This window comes from Muntiacus reevesi, chromosome 15 (genome assembly GCF_963930625.1).
Source record: "Muntiacus reevesi chromosome 15, mMunRee1.1, whole genome shotgun sequence".
In the NCBI taxonomy this organism is placed as follows: domain Eukaryota; kingdom Metazoa; phylum Chordata; class Mammalia; order Artiodactyla; family Cervidae; genus Muntiacus; species Muntiacus reevesi.
The window spans coordinates 6,924,524-6,945,709 of record NC_089263.1 but is presented as its reverse complement, the minus strand read 5'-3'; the positions used below and the strand labels follow the sequence as shown (position 1 = coordinate 6,945,709).

General features: G+C 53.4%; 1 protein-coding gene across 1 annotated transcript in view; it reads right to left on the bottom strand.

Annotated features, from left to right (window-relative positions):
- The window catches only part of IGF1R (insulin like growth factor 1 receptor), a 304,157-nt gene that overhangs the window by 229,127 nt on the left and 53,844 nt on the right, over window positions 1–21,186 (bottom strand). Inside the window, exon 2 of the mRNA XM_065906147.1 lies at window positions 18,205–18,750. Within this exon, the coding sequence (XP_065762219.1) occupies window positions 18,205–18,750 (546 nt within the window). The remainder of the gene's footprint in view (window positions 1–18,204; window positions 18,751–21,186) is intronic.

Sequence of the window (21,186 nt, the reverse complement as noted above, 5' to 3'; positions counted from 1 at the left end):
GAGCAGGAGGGACAGAGGGCCACAGCCCCCAGCCCGGGGGAGAGCAGGAGGGACAGAGGGCCACAGCCCCCAGCCCGGGGGAGAGCAGGAGGGACAGAGGGTCACAGCCCCCAGCCCGGGGAGAGCAGGAGGGACAGAGGGCCACAGCCCCCAGCCCGGGGGAGAGCAGGAGGGACAGAGGGTCACAGCCCCCAGCCCGGGGGAGAGCAGGAGGGACAGAGGGCCACAGCCCCCAGCCCGGGGGAGAGCAGGAGGGACAGAGGGTCACAGCCCCCAGCCCGGGGGAGAGCAGGAGGGACAGAGGGCCACAGCCCCCAGCCCGGGGGAGAGCAGGAGGGACAGAGGGCCACAGCCCCCAGCCCGGGGGAGAGCAGGAGGGACAGAGGGCCACAGCCCCCAGCCCGGGGGAGAGCAGGAGGGACAGAGGGCCACAGACCCCAGCCCGGGGGAGAGCAGGAGGGACAGAGGGTCACAGCCCCCAGCCCGGGGGAGAGCAGGAGGGACAGAGGGTCACAGCCCCCAGCCCGGGGGAGAGCAGACAGGACAAGGGGTCACAGCCCCCAGCCCCGGGAGAGCAGGAGAGAAGGGACAGGCGTCACTCCTGCAGAGGGCAAGGCACCCAAGCCCAGATGACAGCCCATGACCCCCCACCTCCACGGGGCTTGCAGAGGCCTACCTTTGCTGAGGCATCACAGAACAGAGTTTTGGAGTGCACCTTTATCTCTGAATAAAACTGAGCAAATGATGGTGGTTTGCTCCAAGGAAGCAGAATTAAACACTGGAAAGGCAACAAGTTTGGTCTGCCCAATAAATAAAAGAGACTAAAAAGCAGAAATGTACAGAGACTAATTCATGGTGAAATTGGCCATCCAAGATTTGATTTCAAGAAATCAGTTCCTGACACTTCATATTACTCCCCGTATGACTTTCACTCATTTCTTTAAAGAAAAACAAGTTTCCTTTCTGCCTTTATCAGAACTTGCCCTTCATCAGAGCTAGAGCATCCACTTGTTTATTAAAGATATTTTTTTACAAGATTAAAGAAGGGTTTTAAAAAGAAAACAATTTTCCCAGTTACAAATCAGCCAAACAAGGGTACCTGATCACTGATCAGCATCAAAGTTCTGCTCCCCATGTGAAAATAATCCATCAATGTAAAAATAAATCCACCCTAAGGGGAGTGGATGGGGGGTCAAGTCTGAGACACAAGCACAGTATTTGAAATTCAGAAACAAGTTGTTTCATGATTAAGCATCTGTATTCTGACTGCACTTACATCACTGTTTCATTTTCATCTTTATCTTTAGTCTTACATTTTCTGGTCACATAAAGAAGGTTGGGAGAGAAGGGCGAGGAGGTAGGAGGCCGTGCAAACGGAACCCTCACGACCTTCACTCTGCAGCTGTGTGCTGAAGCCCCTTGGCTAGAGGAGGTCAGCAAGAACTGGTCGACCATGGACCTTGCCTTCTCCAGGGCAAGACAGGCCGGCCAGTCACTGCTGGGTGTGTGTTCACCGGCTGGCACAGGGCAGCTCCCGGGAAAGTGGCGTGGTGTGATGGGGAGAATCACAAGCTACGGTATCAGACAAAAGCAGGTCTGATTCCAGGTTGGCTGCCTGGCGGCGTGAAAACTCACCCATGTCACACCAGGTCTCCCCGCCTCAGTTTCCTCACCTCCAGACAAGGCGGGGCCGGGGGGGGAGGGCGGAACGTCTGCATACACCCCACAGGCTGTGACAAAGCCTGAAGCAGACCACTGGAGGGGTGATTCCAGCAGCCCAGCTACTCACAGTTACCCCACGAGTGCCAGCTATGATCAGAAAGCCAGTCCTTCCCCGGTGCCACCAGGCTCCAGAGGGGCAGGGTGCGGCTCACCCATACGGAGACAGACATCTCAGACCGAAGAACACCCCGCCACCTGACCCCCACCCGCCAGGGTCCCCACACCAGGGTTAGATCAGCAGGCTCCTTGGAGGCCCCCTCTTTTGGGACTTGCAGAAGCCCGGCGGGGTTCTAATCTGCAGAACCCCCAAATGTCGGGGGATCTGCTAACAGGTCTGAAGAGCTCTAACCAGAGTAGCAAAAACTGCTCGTTTTGTCAATATTGTTAGATGCCTGGGATTTAGACGTGGACGTTTTTTTCTGAATCACAAACAGAGACAGAACGAGGAGACAGATTCAGGCCTCCTAAGATGCTGTGGCTCTGTATCTGCCATCAGGCAAATACCTTTCTCTTACCACTCACAGCGTATCGCGGGGACCAAGTGCACGTGCCCGTCCTCGCATCACGCCCAGAGCCCCGGAGCAGACAGCAGAGCAGGGCGGATGGTGCAGGGGAAGGAGGCCGTGACGGCCCGAGATGGCGAACGGGGGCACCCCGGCTTCTAACACAGCTCGACCCCCAGAGCACCGGGGCTGGCCCTGGCTCAACCTTCCAGACCTGTTCCAAGTCGAAGCTTCCCTCTGATCCGCTGTGACTTCTCAGGAGGATTAGGCAGGGCATGTGAAGCAAGTTCCTAGAAAGTGTTCATGGAACACAAAGTTCTAACTCAATTTCTGTATATTCCAGGGCCAGTGGCTTCTGTTTTGTTCTAACGGCACCACAGCCTTGAATAACTGAAGCCACAGATATCCCGGCAGGGCTGAAGGGTCCCCCAGGGGGAGACCAGGGCTGTCAGCCCCCTGCTTCTCCACCGCGGGACAAGCCCTCTTCTCGCTTCCTGAACCAGAGCATGTCCTATGAGGGCAAGGGACTCCGGAGCCCTCTGTCTGTCAGCTCCAAGCCAGACCCCTCTCAGCTAGAAGGCCTGGCGAGCATACTCCAGACACAAGGAGACAGGTCAAGGGTGCGTCCACTACAGAGGTCTCAGCACCCCGGGAAAGGGAGGCTGGGGGCCCAGGAGAGGGTCACCATAATGGCTGCAGCCAAGAGTGAGAACGGGCAGATACGGGAACGCACAGGCTGAGGTCCTTGGAGAAGTGCCTTCTGAACAAAGTCAGGGTCAGACCTGACGATCCCCCAGCTCCCTCTCCCCTGTGAGATCCACACAGACAGACGGGCAGCAGCTCCCTCAGCCTGCACTGGCACTGCCAGCTTCAGAACTGTCCCAGGGGACAACGCTCAACGCACCGACCCAGCTGGGGAGACGGCCTCTTCCTCCCAGGCTGCTCTCATTCCTGGGGCCCACACCAAAAACTCCCTTACCAGGGAAATCCAGAAAGCTGAGCCTCCTCAAAGGTCAATCTTGCAAGTTCACAGGCTTTTTTTTGGTTCATAAGTGATACGGAATAATATGCAGGGGGCTGGAGGGAGACACACGGTATAAACAGTTCACTGTCACCTGCTGTACACTTCTACTAGTTCAAAGTTAACTCATTTAGTTATCTCCTAGTCTACTAGTTCAAAAGTTAACTCATTTAGTGTCTACTAGTCTACTAGTTCAAAAGTTAGCTCTACTAGTTCAAAAGCTAACTCATTTAGTATCTCCTAGTCTACTAGTTCAAAAGTTAGCTCTACTATTTCAAAAGTTAACTCATTTAATATCTCCTAGTCTACTAGTTCAAAATTAACTCATTTAGTATCTCCTAGTCTACTAGTTCAAAATTAACTCATTTAGTATCTCCTAGTCTACTAGTTCAAAAGTTAGCTGTACTAGTTCAAAAGTTAACTCATTTAGTATCACCTTAAACAACAAAACAAAACCCTAGGAGAAATATAAATTTGTTCAATTCTTTCCATTTTCTCAAAATCTTAACCACTGATCCTATTAACTGTGGATAGACCTAAACGGTTCCAAAGCTTTTCCAACCTGCTACCTAAATGTGATCTCATTACCATGATAAAAATTCTGGGAAACTTTAGTCTTCTGAGCATACAACACAGGATAAGAGAATCAAATCCATTCAGTTTCAATCTACTGCTCCACTTAATAAACAAAAAATGTTAACAATGTGCATTTTGAAAAGAAATTTAAGTGGTTTCATAATGGAGATACTGTGAGTTTTCCCACGACGTTAAGTGAAGGCTTATGACAAGAGTTTAATGAGCTGTTATCCAATATCTTCCAGGCCTGGGGATTTCAGCTTCTTCCCCTCTGGAACAGAGGTTGCTCAGAAAGCATGATCCATACTAAATGGAACTGCCCTCCTCAAACGTCTTCACTTTTATAGTCTGTAATCCAAGTCACTCTACTAGCAGGCAGAAAAATCCCAGTCAGCTTCAAAACTCCCTCATCTTTCTATTACTTCAAATGACAACCTGTTCCCAGTACTTCATCTTCGCAGTAAGCACCAGGAGCTGAAAAGATGAAATCAATCTCACGTTTCTCTCTGCCAGTTTACATGACTTATTTGTTTCAGCAGATCCTCTTTGCCACAAATCCTCCCTTTGCCCATTCATGTCTGCATACTTAACATAGATTTAATATTTCTCTACGCCAAAGATCGTACGCTGAGTTTTTCTCTAACTGGAAGACAGGCAGGAAGAGACGGAGGGGGCTGTCTGGGATCCCTTTGTTGCCACAAAAAACAGTTCATGGCAAGACAAGTAACGCAAAACTTAAATCGGCAGCCCTACACATCAGATCCAAAGAGAGGGAAAAAAGAACTGAGATGTCCTGAGCCTGTTCTGGTTCCAAACACGGTCAGACACTTTACTGACCTTATGTAATAAAACTTGCTTGGTGGCCCTCGTGGAACAGGGAATCTAATCCAGACATGGGTCACAAATCCGCACTTCATAAACATCATGACGTGAGTAATGAACCCAAAGTCCACCACACAGTAACCAACCAGAGTCCTCCAAGGGCAAACACCGCACCTTCTGGTGGACATGTCCTGGAATCAACTTGAAATCCGCCCCCACCCCGAGGCTGAGCGGGACGCCAGAGTGCTGAGTCCTCACACTGCTGTTCCCGCTGCACACCCAGCCTAGTCCCCCAGGTCTGACTACCTGGGAAGCGCTAAGCCCTCAGGGAGGATGTTTTTAAAAATCAGATATAAAGTGGAAACTACCAACTTCCCATCATCACCCCTGCCTCAACCATCGGTCAGCAAAGGCACCACCTTCTGGGATAAAGTTCAATAGGTCTCTTCTTCCAAGAACCAAGCTGTGGGCAGTAATTCCACGCAGAAGATATCTCAGCTGAACAGGCTTGGGGCGGGACCGCCAGCAGGGACTTCAACCACCACTCAGACTTCTGCTTTTGTGAAATGATACCCTCCACATTCCATACGACTTGCAAAGTTCTGAAATGGAAGCTATTCACGGGTGGAGGGCCGTGTATACAGTGCTAGGCAAACAGTACTGAGCACGCGGGCACGTGCTGCGTGAAAGGCCTCTGTCTCACTTGAGGCAAATGCTCTTTCCACACAAAGCTCCAAATTCGGAACTCTACCCGCTCTGAGCTCTTAGAGCCTGCTGCCTCTCCTCCTCTTCAGGCAAAAATCGTGGAGTATCTCATCACATGGTATGAGCTGCGTGTGTGTCTCTCTGGAATGTCATGTGCTTTCATCTTATCTCAAGATAAAATGCTAAGTTTCTACCATCTCATATTGCCTGGCATGGGACTTGCACACAACAGGCTGACTGATGGAAACTGCGGGAATCTTGGCCGGGTAACAAGTGTCAAAACCTGCACAGACGCATCAGGACCGAAATCAGATGCTACTGATAATCCACACCTTGTTGCCCTTCTCCCTTACCACAGGAATGAGACGCACAAAATACAAGCTCTTCCACCTCACTGCTGAGACTGGATTCATGTTAACGAGAATGGGGAGGAGGAGAAACAGACTCAGCAGAAACGAGAATGGTAAGACTCCCCCAAATCTTGTGTGTCCCCTCACATCCTCTCACACCCCACACTCACTCAGTTGCTCTTAAACTCTACTGACATTTAGTTTATTCATTCCAATTAGAAGATCAGGCATCCAGTCCCATCACTTCATGGCAAATACATGGGGAAACAATGGAATCAGTGACAGACTTTATTTTGGGGGGCTCCAAAATCACTACAGATGGTGACTACAGCCATGAAATTAAAAGACGCTTACTCCTTGGAAGAAAAGTTATGACCAACCTAGACAGCATGTTAAAACGCAGAGACATTACTTTACCAACAAAGGTCTGTCTATTCAAAGCTGTGGTTTTTCCAGTGGTCATGTATGGATGTGAGAGTTGGACTATAAAGAAAGCTGAGCGCTGAAGAATTGATGCTTTTGAGCTGTGGTGTTGGAGAAGACTCTTGAGAGTCCCTTGGACTGCAAGGAGATCCAACCAGTCCATCCTAAAGGAGATCAGTCCTGGGTGTTCATTGGAAGGACAGATGTTGAAGCTGAAACTCCGATATTTTGGCCACTTGATGTGAAGAATTGACTCATTGGAAAAGACCCTGATGCTGGGCAAGACTGAAGGCAGGAGGAGAAGGAGACGATAGAGAATGAGAGGGTTAGATGGCATCACCAACTTGACGGACATGAGCTTGAGCAAGCTCCAGGAGTTGGTGATGGACAGGGAAGCCTGGGGTGCTGCAGTCCTTGGGGTCACAAAGAGTCGGACATGACGAAGCAACTAAACTGAGAACCATATGTGTCATCCAAAAACATGTTATAAATCCCATTTTATATTAATAAAATTCCTATACCTATCAAGACTAGGCCTAGCACCAAGACTGGCACTCAGGACCCCAAACTCTGACTGGACTCACCCTCACCCCAACACGACACCAAGAGTGAGGACCTCTTAGTCTGCAAGTCCCAGGCACCTCCACTCCTCACGGCCAGCTCCCCCAGTCTTCATGAGAACCGACCCACGCCGAAGCTCTGCAGGGTCAGGCCCACAGGGAGACACATTTCTCCAGAAGACATCCTCCTTGCCTTCCTCCGACACTGGCTGTGAGGCTGGAGAACCAAGATTTATAAACAGAGAACAAGTCGGAACCCACAGTGGCTCATCACCCGGAGAAAGAGACTAGTGACGAGTGTGCAGGGCCTTCTGAAACCACCAACAGAGCTCCGGGAGGCATCGTCACCGACCAGGAACGGGGCACAGACTCCACACTCGCACGTGGGCCTTGCAGGCCTGTGAGCCCCCCACGAGGGAGACTCAGGGAGGGGTCCTGGAAGAGCAGCCAAGCCGTGACGACCCCGCGGACGACGGTAAGGATCCACCACGGAGAGCGTGGCCACAGCCGTCTGCCCAGCTAGAACGCGCTGTGCACACGTCCCACAGCCAGGCTGCAGAGCAGGACGCACCCCACTCCCAGGTCACTCAGCAAGTGCTGCGACTCCACCCAGATCATCCAGAAGTGCTCCTGAGCCCACGGCACCTTGGCAGGGTCATGGGAGATGTCAGCCGCTGGCCACGGGAGCCGGAAACGCTCGCGGGCCCTTCAGCTTGCTCCGACTGCGGGTGAAGGAGCGCTTACTTGAGTTGAAAAGAATGATTTAAATGAACTTAAATTCATGCAACATAACCGCATTAGATGAGGGTTTCTAAAAGTACTTGTGAATAATTCACTTTGGTTACAGTAAAAGCCAGACCAGAAAAAGTCCCGTCAAAGACACAAGACCAACATAAATTATACTCAATTTCTTACTCTCAGTGCCTGTCTGACCGCCTTTCTTGCCCTCCACCCTTTCACTGAGATAGTTCCTTGGCCTGCGCTCTACCTGCTGCCCCGCAGTGAGCTTGTCAGGGCCGGCTGATTGCAGCCCACCCTCCGAGGCCCGCTTCGCGAGCCTGCCCCTAAGGAAGGGTAGGGCCCATCCCCAAAAAGAAGGCAACCGCTTCACAGCATGGCAAGCTGGGAACATGTAATCTCATGCTCTAGCATGCTTCCTGAAGTCCAGCACCAGCAGCCCCATCCCAGGTCCACAACACCTTCCAGCGCAGCAGGAGACAGGGCTGGACTCCCTCAGTTCAAGAGATGAGGAAACAGGGAGCAGGCAGGCAAACGGCTGGCTCAGCTAAGCGGCCAGCGGCGTCAGGCCAGCACTTTCTGCGGGAAACAGGGATGCCTATGTGTTCACAGTTTCCATGCAAATTCCATCAGCTCATGAGACAGGAGGCCCCCTACTCCTCCCCACCTTTTGATCACCCACCACTTGCCTCTCCAGCCTGGCTTCAGAGATGAGAAGATGCTGACAAGAGTTTTGCTTTTATTTTGCTAATTGTGGAGGAGTTTAAGACTGAAGGTTGAAGAGCTGGCATATGAAAGTTCAAGTTTCACACTTAAAAAAAAAAAACATGTACCAGCCTTGTTACAAAGAGAATCTGCACTGGCTCATGCTAAATCAATCACCCAAACCAGTCACCTTTTGTTTGCTTGCGGAAGGAGTGGTCTGAATACCATCCCCATCACCATCTCTCTCTCATCACCATCTAAACCCTCCTTACACATCTTCAGTGGCTCCTCTCTAAGCGCCGAGGCTCTCCACGAATTACAACAGTGCCCAGCAAGACAGAGTTGCATTTACCCAAACAGTCTAAACCGTCCCATGAGACCAAGTCGAGTCGAGTGTCTGAAGTCCCCAATTTCACAGCACGAGCATGAAGTTCACTGAAGCCGTGACTGCAGCCTCACCACTCCCTCCGCCTGGTAACGGGCAGAAGGCACAGCAGGCCCAGAGAGCTGTCATCTCCAAAATGGAACAGCAAACTAATCCTGCAAAACAAATTTATCTTACAATGACAGTCTGTTAAGTTGGCTGTGGCTGTTTTATCAATCGCCTCTCAATAAAATACGGCTTGATGGAAGCAGACCCAGAAGTTCACCCCCCGCCTAGGCGCCCATCTCGGGCATCCAGTGAGTTTTCCAAGGATATTTTTCTTAGCAAACAAGAAATATCTGTGGAGCTAAAGAAGCATTCTTCTGAAAAAAAAAAAAAAAGATACATTCTCAGAATTCTATTCGTAAACGACAATGGTATCAAGATCCTGAGAGTCTCAACTCCCACAGTGGATGTGAAAGGACAGTCAGGATGAGGGGGTGGCCAAGGATGGGGTGGTGGGGGACCCAGTGATCTCAGAGGATGACACCCCGTCACCTAAACTGCACCCCCAGACCACTAGTTAAGTTACTTCCAAGGGGGGGGTCCAAGACGCCCCATCCTGCACCCGGGCTGCTCCGTCTTTCCTCGTGAATGGAGGAGAACTCGAGGGCCTTTCCCACCACCCTGCTTAAAAACCTGCTCCAGAGCGTCTCTGACACAGTTAGGCAAATGCTTCTAGGAGAGTACCGGTGTATTACAAAATAATCCCATCACTTCTAGTCCACGGAAGAAGGGGACAAAAATACATCCTATAACCTGAGGAGCAGTCTAAGATCTGAATAATATCATCATCTCAGCCAGGCACAAGGGGCCATTCAGAAGTCAAGAAGTCAAGAAGACAGAAACATCACACTGGGAACCTCAGGAACAAAGCTCTTTGCCTTTTCTGGACCCAGGGAATCTGACCAGTTTCCATTTGTCTCCATGTTACCACCCAATACCTTCTGGGGTTTAAAAAAAAAAAGTCTTAATTTGAACATTTTGGCTGTCCAGGAAGTGCTTCTAATAATAGCAACCTTCATGTTGCCTTTTTTTGCATCGCAGGCTCTATGCTTCCCAATTTTTTTTTTTTTTTTGCCCTTTTTTACTACTAAGCCCAACTACCCGGTCTCGGCAGCTGCTAAAAACCATCCAAGCCCTTTTCATCTATCCGGAAATCCAGAATGGCAGCCTCGGCTCACAGATCTGCCGCCAAGGGCAGGCGGAGGCCCCTCGCAGCTGGGCCCTGCATCCCAGGGCCCCAGGGCAAGACGGCTCGGGGCCGGGAGCCACACGGCCTCCCTGCACCGGCCCCCAAACCTCCCCCTTCCCCAGCCCCTCATTAGGACTCGCAGAAACAAGCAGGAGACGGCTCCGCATGGGTCGCTCCGCGTGCACAGCCTTCACGCAGCGTCCCCAAACACACTGCCTCTGTTCCCATCCCACGTGGGTGCCGCGAAAACCGGCACAAAGAAAGGGAAGCGGGCTGGCCGGCTGCTTGTGACCAAGGCCGAGAAACAAACAGCGACTTCTGTTCCGTAATGAGCTGAAACAGGAGCCAGGCTTCCGGGAGAGGGCCTGCATTCCTGCACGGCGTTTTCCCACCCACCTGATCCCCTCGAACGGAAGGAAGATCTCGGGGAGGACAGCGGGAGCCAGTGTGTGTTTCCTGCACTGGGGGTGAGAGGAGAGAGAGGAAAGAGAACAGAACAGCCAGAGCAGGCGAGGAGACTGGGTGGGAGAGCACGGTGGTGTGCACACGCACGTGCACACACACACACACACACCCAGCAAGTGCTACCCAGAGGAAGGAGTGAACAGGCACACGCTTCTGCAGGGGGCACACGCTTCTGCAGGGGGCACACGCTTCTGCAGGGGGCACGCGCTGAGCTGCTTTGACTCTGTGGGACCTGCAGTGGTCACAAATAAAAGTGCACACCCTCGTTATCTTTATCCCAAATTGGCCCACTCTAACCACTTTGCTGTTCTCTGAGGAAAACACATTTTTAAAAAGATAATACTTAAGGTTAGTATCAAACAAGAATCTTGTTGTTGATATTCTTAATTCTTCCCAACACCAAGCCTGCAAACACAATAAGTTCATAGGGTTTGATAACCAAAGAAACACAGTTCACCTGTAACGGCAGAGGGCCCTACTCGCCTCCCCATACAGACATATGTCCTCACTGAATGTTCTTTCAAGATACAGCTTATCTGGACAGACATAGGAATTTGAACAATTTGGATTAAATTAGCGAGAACCACTCCTACACTGTGCCATGCTATTTATGATAATTGAATTTTTGCAATTTAGAAAAAGTAACAGAGAAAGACCATAGAAGACATGGCAATAAACAGACACCGTCAGAATGCTCAGAATTTTAAACGATCTCAGAATGCAGCTCTTAGGTACTTAATTTTTAAAAAGACGAGCAGCTGCTGGTCTTTCCTAAGAACCTACTGTGTGCTGGGCACTGTGACGCTTTACGAGCGCCGGACCTGCTCACCCCCGATTCAGGTGGAGGACGGGGCCTGGCAGCCACACCTCAGCACCTGGGGCACAGAGCATGGCGGCAGAACCCTCTCGACCCACGGACTGCACTCAAACCTCCGCCACGCGGTGCCATGTGTCCGTGCTGGAAGACGGTTTACTTTCTTGAGTCCCATTTTGTACAAAATTATATAACCTTGCAAACATCAATCTTAAATGCCACGATGGTCCACAGGGGAAAGCCACATCGTCCAGGTGCAGGGCCGCCTAAACATGCCCGAAGACCAGTGAGGCAGAGGGTGGCAGGCACGCTGGGGTTAGCTGCTGCCTCCACGACGCTGCCAGCGACGAATAAACACGCTGGGAGATCAGGAGTGAGGCCCGGCCAGCAACACGGCACCCTGAGAATGGCAGAAGAGCCGCCACGCTGGCCCTGGAGGAGCGCCGTCTCCTCCAGGTCACCCCACCACCCTGTGCACGCAGGCCCCAGAGCCCCCATCCCTCCCTGCCGTGAGATGCCAGCTGTCTCCCCTGACATCTGAGAAGCTCCCCCCTCACCTGCCCCTGCAGGCCAGAGAGCCGCTCCGCTCCTCCAGGGACTGGGAAGACAGGCCATCAGCCCACACAAAACCCAGCCCTCCTGACAACATCCCGCGCAGGCTGCGTTAGCCAGCAGCAGAACTCAGAATGGTCTAGATTTTGGATTTCCACCGGGGGTTCCCCTCTTCCCCAAAAAAGACCTCTCTGTGCACATGTGCTAAGTCACTTCAGTCGTGTCCAACTCTTTGCGAACGCCATGGACTATAGCCCGCCAGACTTCTCTGTCCATGGGATTCTCCAGGCAAGAATACTGGTCTGGGTTGCCATTCCCTTCTCCAGAAGATCTTCTGACCCAGGAATCGAACCCATGTCTCCTGCATCGATCGGCAAGTGGACTCTTTACCAGTAGCACCACCAAAAGACCTCTACATTTCTTAAATCCAGATTCCCGAGTTAGGCACAGTGATAAACAGATGACTATTCTGTTTAATATCCTGTGTGTTGCAGACAGATTCTATCTCCTGCCCCTGATGTTCCCAGAACACCCGGGCCGTCTCTCACTTCCTCCAAGTCAGGGGGCGCCTTCCGTCCCAGAACGGTGTCAGAGACTCCTCCTCCTCTAGCCTGAGTCCCAGAGTCACACCATGTGCGGGAGGAGGCCTGTTTCCAAGTCATGGCTCCCGGCTCCACCACCAGCCAAGCCTAAATCCTAACCCACCCCATGCCCTCAAGTTGAGCAACGCAGTCCAGGACAGGATTAGCCACGGGCCCACACGTTTCACGTCATCCCCACTTTAGCAGGCAATGTCACACTGGCATCCACACATGGAGAATGAGATAGAAACATTAACGCAACAAAAGAAGGAGGCCTTTTAGGAGTTTAAAAAAAAATAAACAACCAGAATGGTCTTATAAGTAGGCTTAACTAAGGAAATGGGAAGGGACTCCAGAATATTTTCCAAAGATCTAGAATTGCAAAAAGCACCCTAGGAGACATATTCTGAAAAAGCTTTTTCATCTCCAAGATGAAATCCCTATTAAAAAAAAAACAAACTTCTGAAGGGAGCGTGGGACAGTGACACCTTAGCTCGGCGCCATCTAGCCCAGAACGACGCCTTTCAGCAACAAGGCCCGGGGACAAGGTGGGGTCAGCTAAGAGGGTCCCAGGGACACAGGGGCTCACACTGCCTCTCCATCCCGGGAACAGGGTCACCACCAGGGAGCAGAAACGCCATCTCCACGCGTGACCATAAAAGGCAGAGAAAGGAGGCCTGGGGCATGTGACCCCCTTTCTAAATAAAGAAACCCCCACACTGGGCTCAGCTGACCGGAGCAGGGGCCTTCCAGGGGGGGAGAGACAGGCCACAACTGACACGCGAGCCAGAGCCCCCGGACGGCCTCCCCCTCCTCCGGGACGAGCGGGACCCCCTCAGCGCTGGGCGCACGCAGGCCCTGCCTGGCCCGCCACGGCAACACGACACAGCGTTTCACAGAACGAAAACGAGAACAAGAAGAGGAATTGGCAGAACCGTTGAGATGAAGGGAGGCGTCATCACACACCCGGGGTCTCCCCACCTCATCTCAAGCCAGCAGGCGGGGTACAGACACTAATAAGTCGCCACTCTCACCCATCGGGCCTGACACGGCAAGACAAGCAAAGGGGGAAGGGGGCAACTCCACCATCACAGCAGGTCACGCTCGTGAGGAGAGGCTGATAAAAGCCGGAGGACCCACTGGGGGGAAATACACGATTACACCACCTGTCTTCATTTTAAGGCCCGGGCCCCTGGGTGGTGAGGCGGCTGTGAGACATGTTCCACTTGTCAGCGAAAGGAGCCGGCTTCTGCCTTCTCCTTGAAAGCTCCAACCTGTCTCCGTGGTTTCTCCTCGCTGAAGGCGGGAGGAGAGGCACCGCGCTCCGGGCCGCCATCCCCAGATGTCCCCTTTGGACGGCAGGAAGGCAGCGCCGCCGGCCCGGTGGGGCCCCTGGCAGAGCCCAGGCCCGCTCACTGGCCGCACCGTGACGTCAGGGACCTCGCGGTGTTCCCTCTGACGACCTGGAAAGTACTTGGAGACGAAGTCCAGCAGTAGGCTTTCAGAATTTTTTTTTTCCCAGTTGGCAGGGGGTGCCATACTTGAAATCTCCTACCAGAAACCCAGAAGGTAAGCTAACACCACACAGGGTCAGGGCACTGCGCCGGGCAGGGGGAGAACTCAGGAGCCCGGGGACGTCCACCGTTCCCTCCCTGCACGCCGCCAGCCTCCAGAGGATAAAGAATAGCACCCTCGGCCAGGCTTCAGCTTTCGGGATGGGTCACACCCTCTCCACCCTTCCCTGGCATCCCGGCCTTGGGTCACTCTGACCAGGGCAGGGGACGACGGGGGTGACCCCGGGGAGCAACGGCCATGAAAGTGACACAGGAAACGTCCGCATTTTATAATCCTTGCGGCTTCTGGCTTGCCAAGCAGTTACGCCACACAGCTCTCTGCGCGAGGGGGAAGATGCATCTTCCTGACAACCCGTCTTTCACAAAGCAGGAGCAGGCTCACCCCTGGGGGACGGCCGTGCTGCCCAGGCACTGGAGGACATGCCCAGAATCTACTCAGACAGGCGTCTCCTCCTCAGGAAGAGCCCACCAGAGTCCACCAAGCCCCCCAGGCCTCCAGCAGCGGGCGGCCAGCTGCTCAGCGGGGCCACGGACCCGCAGGCACAAGGCCAGGTGCAAGGCCCGCTTCGTGGGCTCCCACGGGCTCCTTGACAGGATTCCAGGGAGAGCAGCCTGTGGGTCAGCATGCGTGTGGGCAAGGCCACTGGGGCGAGGCGGCCAGGCAGGGCGGCCAGGGAGAGGCCGTGTCGCTGAGCCAGCAGAGGGGAGACACAGGAAGGCAGACTGGGGGAACACCTCGCGTGGAAAGGCCTCGGTGTCCGGCTGGAAAAGGGAGCATCCACGTGGTACCCAAGTGTCTGACACAGGCGCTCGGAGAACAGGAACGCTGCCCATGCAGAGGGGAGGCAGGGACAACCCCGGGCTGGAAGTGAGGAGCCAGGGACTCCATCAGACGCTGACACCGCGGAACTGAGCGTTTCTCTGTAACGTCTAAAATCTCACACACATCCTCGACTTGACACCTCTCTCCAGAGTTCCCCCCACCGTCTGTAGCTGCAATGCCCATGGGGGTCCAGACATGACTGGGGATGGGCTTGAGGGCTCACGGCGAGGTCTGAGCTGGAGATGGGGTTTGGAAGCCAGATGCAAGCGCGAGGCTGCTGAAGCAGCGGGTGAGAAACTCCGGGGGAGAGGACAGTGGAAAGACGGTCCAAGGAGAACAAGGACTAGAGACTGGACCCGGAAGAGGAGCCAGGAAAAAGGCCGCAGCGCGAGCAGGAGGAGGACCAGAGATGCAGGCAGGCGGGGACGGCAGGGTCAGCGTGCCGCAGCTCAGGGGGCCCACGTACAGGCTCACGGGAGGGAAGAAGCCACACTCATGCTCTTTAAAGGCCAATCACCTCGAGGAGGTGGGTAACTTGCACCGACATAAAACCACCCCTTGAAATCGGAAGACAGAAGTGGGCAGGGAACCCAGAGCACCATAGTTTCTTTAATGGAGGGGTGGCTGTCAACAAAGCCACTTGCCCCTGCAGAGTCAGGATCTACAGAGGGGGTTTAAAGGGGGATGTCAGGGGGAAACTGCCTATGGGCACCCCACAATTGAGTGCTTCTCTATCCTGTCAAACATCTCACACACATCTCCAGACGCTCCCCCTCCATCTGGAGCCAGCCCTGGGAAGAATGGGGTGCTTCTGTGCTTCCTCTTTTCAAATGGCCATCTTCACACTCACAGGGACCCCGAGGCAGACATTCTGTCTGGACTCAGCGCCCTCCGCCTGGCTCCTCGGACAACCCCTCGGCTCTGCCTAGAGAGGTGTGGAGCAGCATAGCGCTGCGGTGCTCAGCAGAGACAGGACTTCTGCGGGCAAAAACCCAGCACCTTCTGCAGCATGCTCTGAGCCAGCGCTCTCTGAACGTATCAGAGCACGAGCTCCATCTGTAACTTCAAATCCTCTAGGAGCCCCATTAAAAAGTAAAGAGAAACAGGCAAAACTAACCACAGTAACGTTTTACTTCATCCGTCTAAAGCATCATTTTAACATGTAATCAATATACAGAATATTAAGGAAATAGCTTTCTTTTCCCCCATATTATGCTCTGAAATCCAGTGTGTATTGCACACTTAAAAAATCTCAATTCGGACAGGCCACAGTTCAAGTATTGGACAAGACACGTGTGGCTAGTGGCTACCACACAGAACCCTGCAGATCAGAAGGGAATCTACACAAAGGGAAAGAGTTCCAATTCAACTAGAAAATCCCCAAGAAACCTGCCAACCCTGGAGCTTTCAGGACAAACTGAAGGGAAGACAATTTCCCTGAACGCTGTCATTATTTTTAAATAAATATTCCATTGTGAAATCACAGAAAAACACGAACAGGCCTGAGACTCTGGCCGGGGAGAAGGTTGCAGGGTGCGGCCTTGGGGAAGCGGGTGTCGGGCCAGCAGGCCTGCCAGCATCAGACGCAGCGGCCTGATGCCGCCCCTCAGGCCTTTCTCAGGAGCCTTTCCCCTTTTTCTCTCTAATCTCCCAACAGCCTATGACGATGCCATGGGGCTACCCCATTTCACAGATGAGAAAACTGAGGGCCAGCCCAAGGTTAAACGTCCAGTCACGGCTACTAGACTTGGGACCAGAACTCATGCCTCGCCCCTGCACCAGACTTCTTCAACAAGAAGTTGGCCAGAAACAGCCCAAAATCCACAGTGAGACCTAAATAAATACTGAGTGAATCACTGAACAAGTGCCCACCAAACAACTTTTTAAGTAACACCTCCCTTTAGTACAGGCCTTATGAGTTTTCAGAACAGTTCTGCACACACATTTGACCATCACTAAGGAATAACATGGGGCTGCCCAATGGAGCGTTCTAAACATGGCCAACTACCGCCCAGAAGGGCTGGCTGGTCCAAGGTCAGCCCCTTACACCACATCCAAGTCCAAAGTCACCCCCCTTACACCACACCTAAGTCCAAGGTCACCCCCTTACACCACATCCAAGTCCAAGGTCACCCCCATTATACCACATCCAACATCTCTCCACGACACATGACACCTCATTTGAAGATGACTTTTTCCTTTAAAATAAAAGTTTTTAAATGTCAAAACTGCTTGAAAATATTCTTTGTTGTTTTTTCAGAACCAGCGGGTAAGCTAATGACAGGGTAGTGTTTTAATCAATCACAAATGTGACTTTAGCACAGTATTTTCCCCAACCCGAGCCAAGAGGGATGCTCCAAGTGGCCTGGTGGTATTCTCAGCTCTTCGAGGTCCTGGCTGCAGCCCGTGGAACCCCGCCCTCACTGGACCAGTGTTCACCCGCCCGCGGTGCAGTGACAGGGAGCGTGAAAGAACGCCCTGTGTCAGAGCCTCCTTTCTCTGCTCCTGCCCTGGGCTGGCAGGAAGCTGAAACAACGCTACCTGTGGGGTCTGGCCTTTGGTCTGTTTATCTTACACACGTCACGGTTTAGGCAAGCCTACCAATTCGGGATTTCTTGGCTCTCCGTGGCCAGCTGGAGTACTGGACTCCTTGAGGCTCTAATTGGGCCAACCACTAAACTATTTATAGGTACCACTCTGCCTTCCAGCCAGCGAGGGGAACCCTCCTGGACAACAGACCTAAACATTGCCAAAAGCAAGAAGACAAAGGCCCAGAGTCCCATTTCAACACCCAACGACCCAGCGCTCAAGGCGCGGATCACAATCAGGCAAGAGCTCAGTTATACTCAGAGGAAATCACACACAGCAGATAAACAGACAAGAAGCTTCGAAACGCCACCACCTGACCCCCAAGAGCAGTAAACACATTTCAAAGTTCTTTCACTAACAGATTTCACAAGATCTGCACAATTCTTCAAGAAAGAGGTAGACAAGAAAGGAAGCAGAACCCTGGATTACATAAATGAACTTGCTGCGCAGCTAGCTACCTGCCAGGTCAGCCTGAACCCGGGGCTCCTAGACACGGTCCAGGGCTTCTCTGCCAGCACCGCCCTAGCTACACTCCACTCCATCATAAACCAGGACGCTCAAGCACTAAACTTCATCATTAAGGACCAAGGACAGGGTGCAGCTCACCACTTCCACAGGACGTGAGCCCGTCTTTACCTCTCCTCTCCTCTGTAACAATCCAGGTGCACTCACGTAAAGGAAGCCCTGCGTTACCAAAAAACCTCCTTTCACACAGAGGATAAAAGAGTTGATGATACATACACAGCCCCTGACTGGCGGGACTGAGGCACTTCCCAGCACACTGGGTCACCCTGCCCATCAGAAATTCACAGCAGTAGTTCCACAAGCCTCCAGCCCAGGAGTACAGCGGATGGCTTCTAGAGTGTCACTGGAAGGGTGTCACAGCTGGGACAGGCTGCACCCGCCGGCCCCCAGATGCGAAAGGAAGCCCCCTGAGACGCCACATTCTCGTGGCAATAGAGCCGCACCCACCCGGGAGAAACACGCACCCAAAGAGGAGGACAGACGAGGCGGGAGGGGTTGCGGGGAGGCGGGGGGACCGAGGCCAGAGCCTCGTCTTACTTTTCTGGCAGCGGTTTGTGGTCCAGCAGCGGTAGTTGTACTCGTTGTTGATGGTCGTCTTCTCACACAGCGGCTTCTCCTCCATCGTGCCCGGGCACAGGTCCCCACACTCCTTGGGGGGCTTGTTCCCCACGATGTAGTTGTTGGAAACTGCGTCCAGGATCAGGGACCAGTCCACCGTGGAGAGGTAGCAGAGGTCAGCGTTCTTCTCGATCCGGATGGCCCCGCGGGTGATGTTCCGCAGGTTGTAGAGCCCGATGTCCTTGAGGTTGGTCATCTCGAAGATGACCAGGGCGTAGTTGTAGAAGAGCTTCCAGCCGCGGATGACCGTGAGGTTGGGGAAGAGGTCGCCCAGGCTCTCCAGGCCGGCCACGCGGAACAGCAGCAGGTACTCGGTGATGACCGTGAGCTTGGGGAAGCGGTAGCTGCGGTAGTCCTCGGCCTTGGAAATGAGCAGGATGTGGAGGTAGCCCTCGATCACCGTGCAGTTCTCCAGGCGCTTCAGCTGCTGGTAGTCGTTGCGGATGTCGATGCCCGGCCCGCAGACTGCAGGGACACAAGAGAGGAGGCTTCAATCACAAGGAAAGCACAGCTCACAAACTACTTCCCAGCCCACCACACGGCCAGTCTCCAGGAATCCTATATTATTGCTAAAGAAGTGAGACCCCCTTCTCACCACCGAATGCCATAGCAGCGGGGTGCAGGTGGACTGTCTGGGGAGCTCACTGGCCAGTTCTCCTTCGGGATGGGCCCGCTGTGGGTCAGAGCACGCAGTGCCCTCTCCACTGCGGAAGATGCCACCCCACCTCCCCGACATGCAAACCACAGCCTGGAGCCCAGGGCCACACAGGGACACAGCAGAGGGCCAAGGCTGCAACCCAGGCCTGCCGGCGGGTGCCTGGCCACACACGCCCTGCCCCTGCTGCAGGGCGCAGTGCCCCGCGCCTGAACAAACAGCCCCACAGCCGAGGGACAACAGCCCACCGCCGCGCCAGCCTCAAGGACGCCCCGCCGTGTACACCGGAGAACAGGCACCGTGGCCTGCAGGGCAGGGGCCCAGGAAGCACACGCCCATGTGACGCCGGCAGGCGGCCCTGGGCTCTTCCCCAGCACTGCATATAGACAGAAGGGCTAACTCAGCAGTGAGATAAGAACCTGTGATTTATACGAATAAAAGAAGTATCCAATTCCAACTTTAATGAAGTGTTTTCTTAATTGAGAAAGGACGCTTCCTGTAGAAAGGTTAGGTGATAGCAAAAAGACAGTAAAAACCATCAATAATCCCTACACCCAAAGATATCACTAACTATGCAAATTATCCTTTCTCTAGAATTTAAGGGAAAGGAAATCAGACAACAATATAATGCTTTTAAACATACTTCCTTCATTTCATATGAACATTTTACCAAGTCAACACCCTTCTACATCACCATTTTATGAGGGAGATAGTAACGGTAATACGTAAATATGCACCATAAGTTCGTTTCTTTTTAAACCAATACCCTACTGGTGAATATCCAGGTTACCTCCATTTTTCTACATCATAAACACTCCAGTGGACATTCCCTGCAGATATTCAAAACTATTTTCTGAGGATAAATCCCTAGAAGTAGACTTTCTGGGCCAAGACATTTGCAGATTATAAAGGTTTTTGATAAAATAACGTCAACACTGGAAACTGTGTTTAACTTTTAAAATTCTAGATATACACACGCAGAAAAACCCTCGATTACTATTCTCTCTTAAAAGTGTTAATAATCCCCAAACCTCCCATTACAGCTTCTCAGACAAAGTGACGTTTCCTGATGGGTGTGATTTGTTAGCTTGTGAAGCACCCAACACGCACAGCGCGGCAGGAGACACAGGAGCCTTGGAGGAGGCTGGTGGGGGAGGAAGGAGCTGAGACCCGTGAAAGGCGACCGCCAGGCGAAGCAGGAGGCGCCCGGCGTGCACGCAGCCGGCCCGAGCCACGTGCGAGCGCGGCCAAAAGGCCAGGACAGGGGTGGCCCTGACGCTTCTGCAGACAGAGGGTCCCCCCTGTGGCAGCGCCCAGGGGCACCCTCACACACCGTGGCTCCTGAGGGACGGTCCTAGTTTAAGCTGGGCATAACCTGCCAGAGGAAAGGCAGAGCCAGATACAGTCATGGGGCCGCCAATCGGACGGCCGGGGTCGAGAGGAGGCCGAGGACAGGAGTCCAGCGGAGCACAAGTCCCACAGGGTCACGGCTGTGACCTCAGGGGGAGGCCTGTCTCAGTACTCCAGGGTGAGAGAGAAGCCGCAGCAAGGCGGTTTCGCAGAGAATTAATCTGGTCATCTAGGGCAAGTGGAGGAGACGAGGAAAGGCAGAACAGAAGGCAGCCCAGAGGGGGTCACAGCCACAGCTGGGAAACCAGACAGAGCGGGAAAGGGGAAGCAGGGACCCCGGCTGAACGGAGGGCAATGCATGAGAACCTAGACCTGGAAACTTCTTCATCTGGCCCAACTTCTCCCTTGCACTGGTGAGAAAAAGCAGCCTCTCAGACAGAGGAGCACGGGGCAAACCAGACGCCGCAGAACACCGCAGCGGACAGAGGCTGTGCTGGGCGCTCTGCACGCACCCGTGCGTGACCCCGTCCCCGCGCGGGTCTCAACAGCAGCTCACGCCACACGATGCCACCGCCTCCTGAAGGAGAGGAACTCAGCTCAAGGGTACATGGGCAAGACACCGGCCCCCTCCCCCAAACCGGACATAAGGCTTTCCGAGAGTCTCTGCCCTTAGCGTCCTCACCAATGAGTCATCTCCAGCCCAACCAGTGGGGTTTCCACCCTGGTCACAGCACCAAAGGGTCAGCAAAGCTCCCGAGGACACCGTCAAAGCCGAGGACAGTCTCAGGCTTCATCTCACTTGGCCCCGGCAGAGTCCTCTGGCTTCGCCGCCTCCTCTAGGACCCTCTGGTCCCACTTGCCTGCCGGGTGCCCTCCCTCTTTGCCCGACCTCCAGG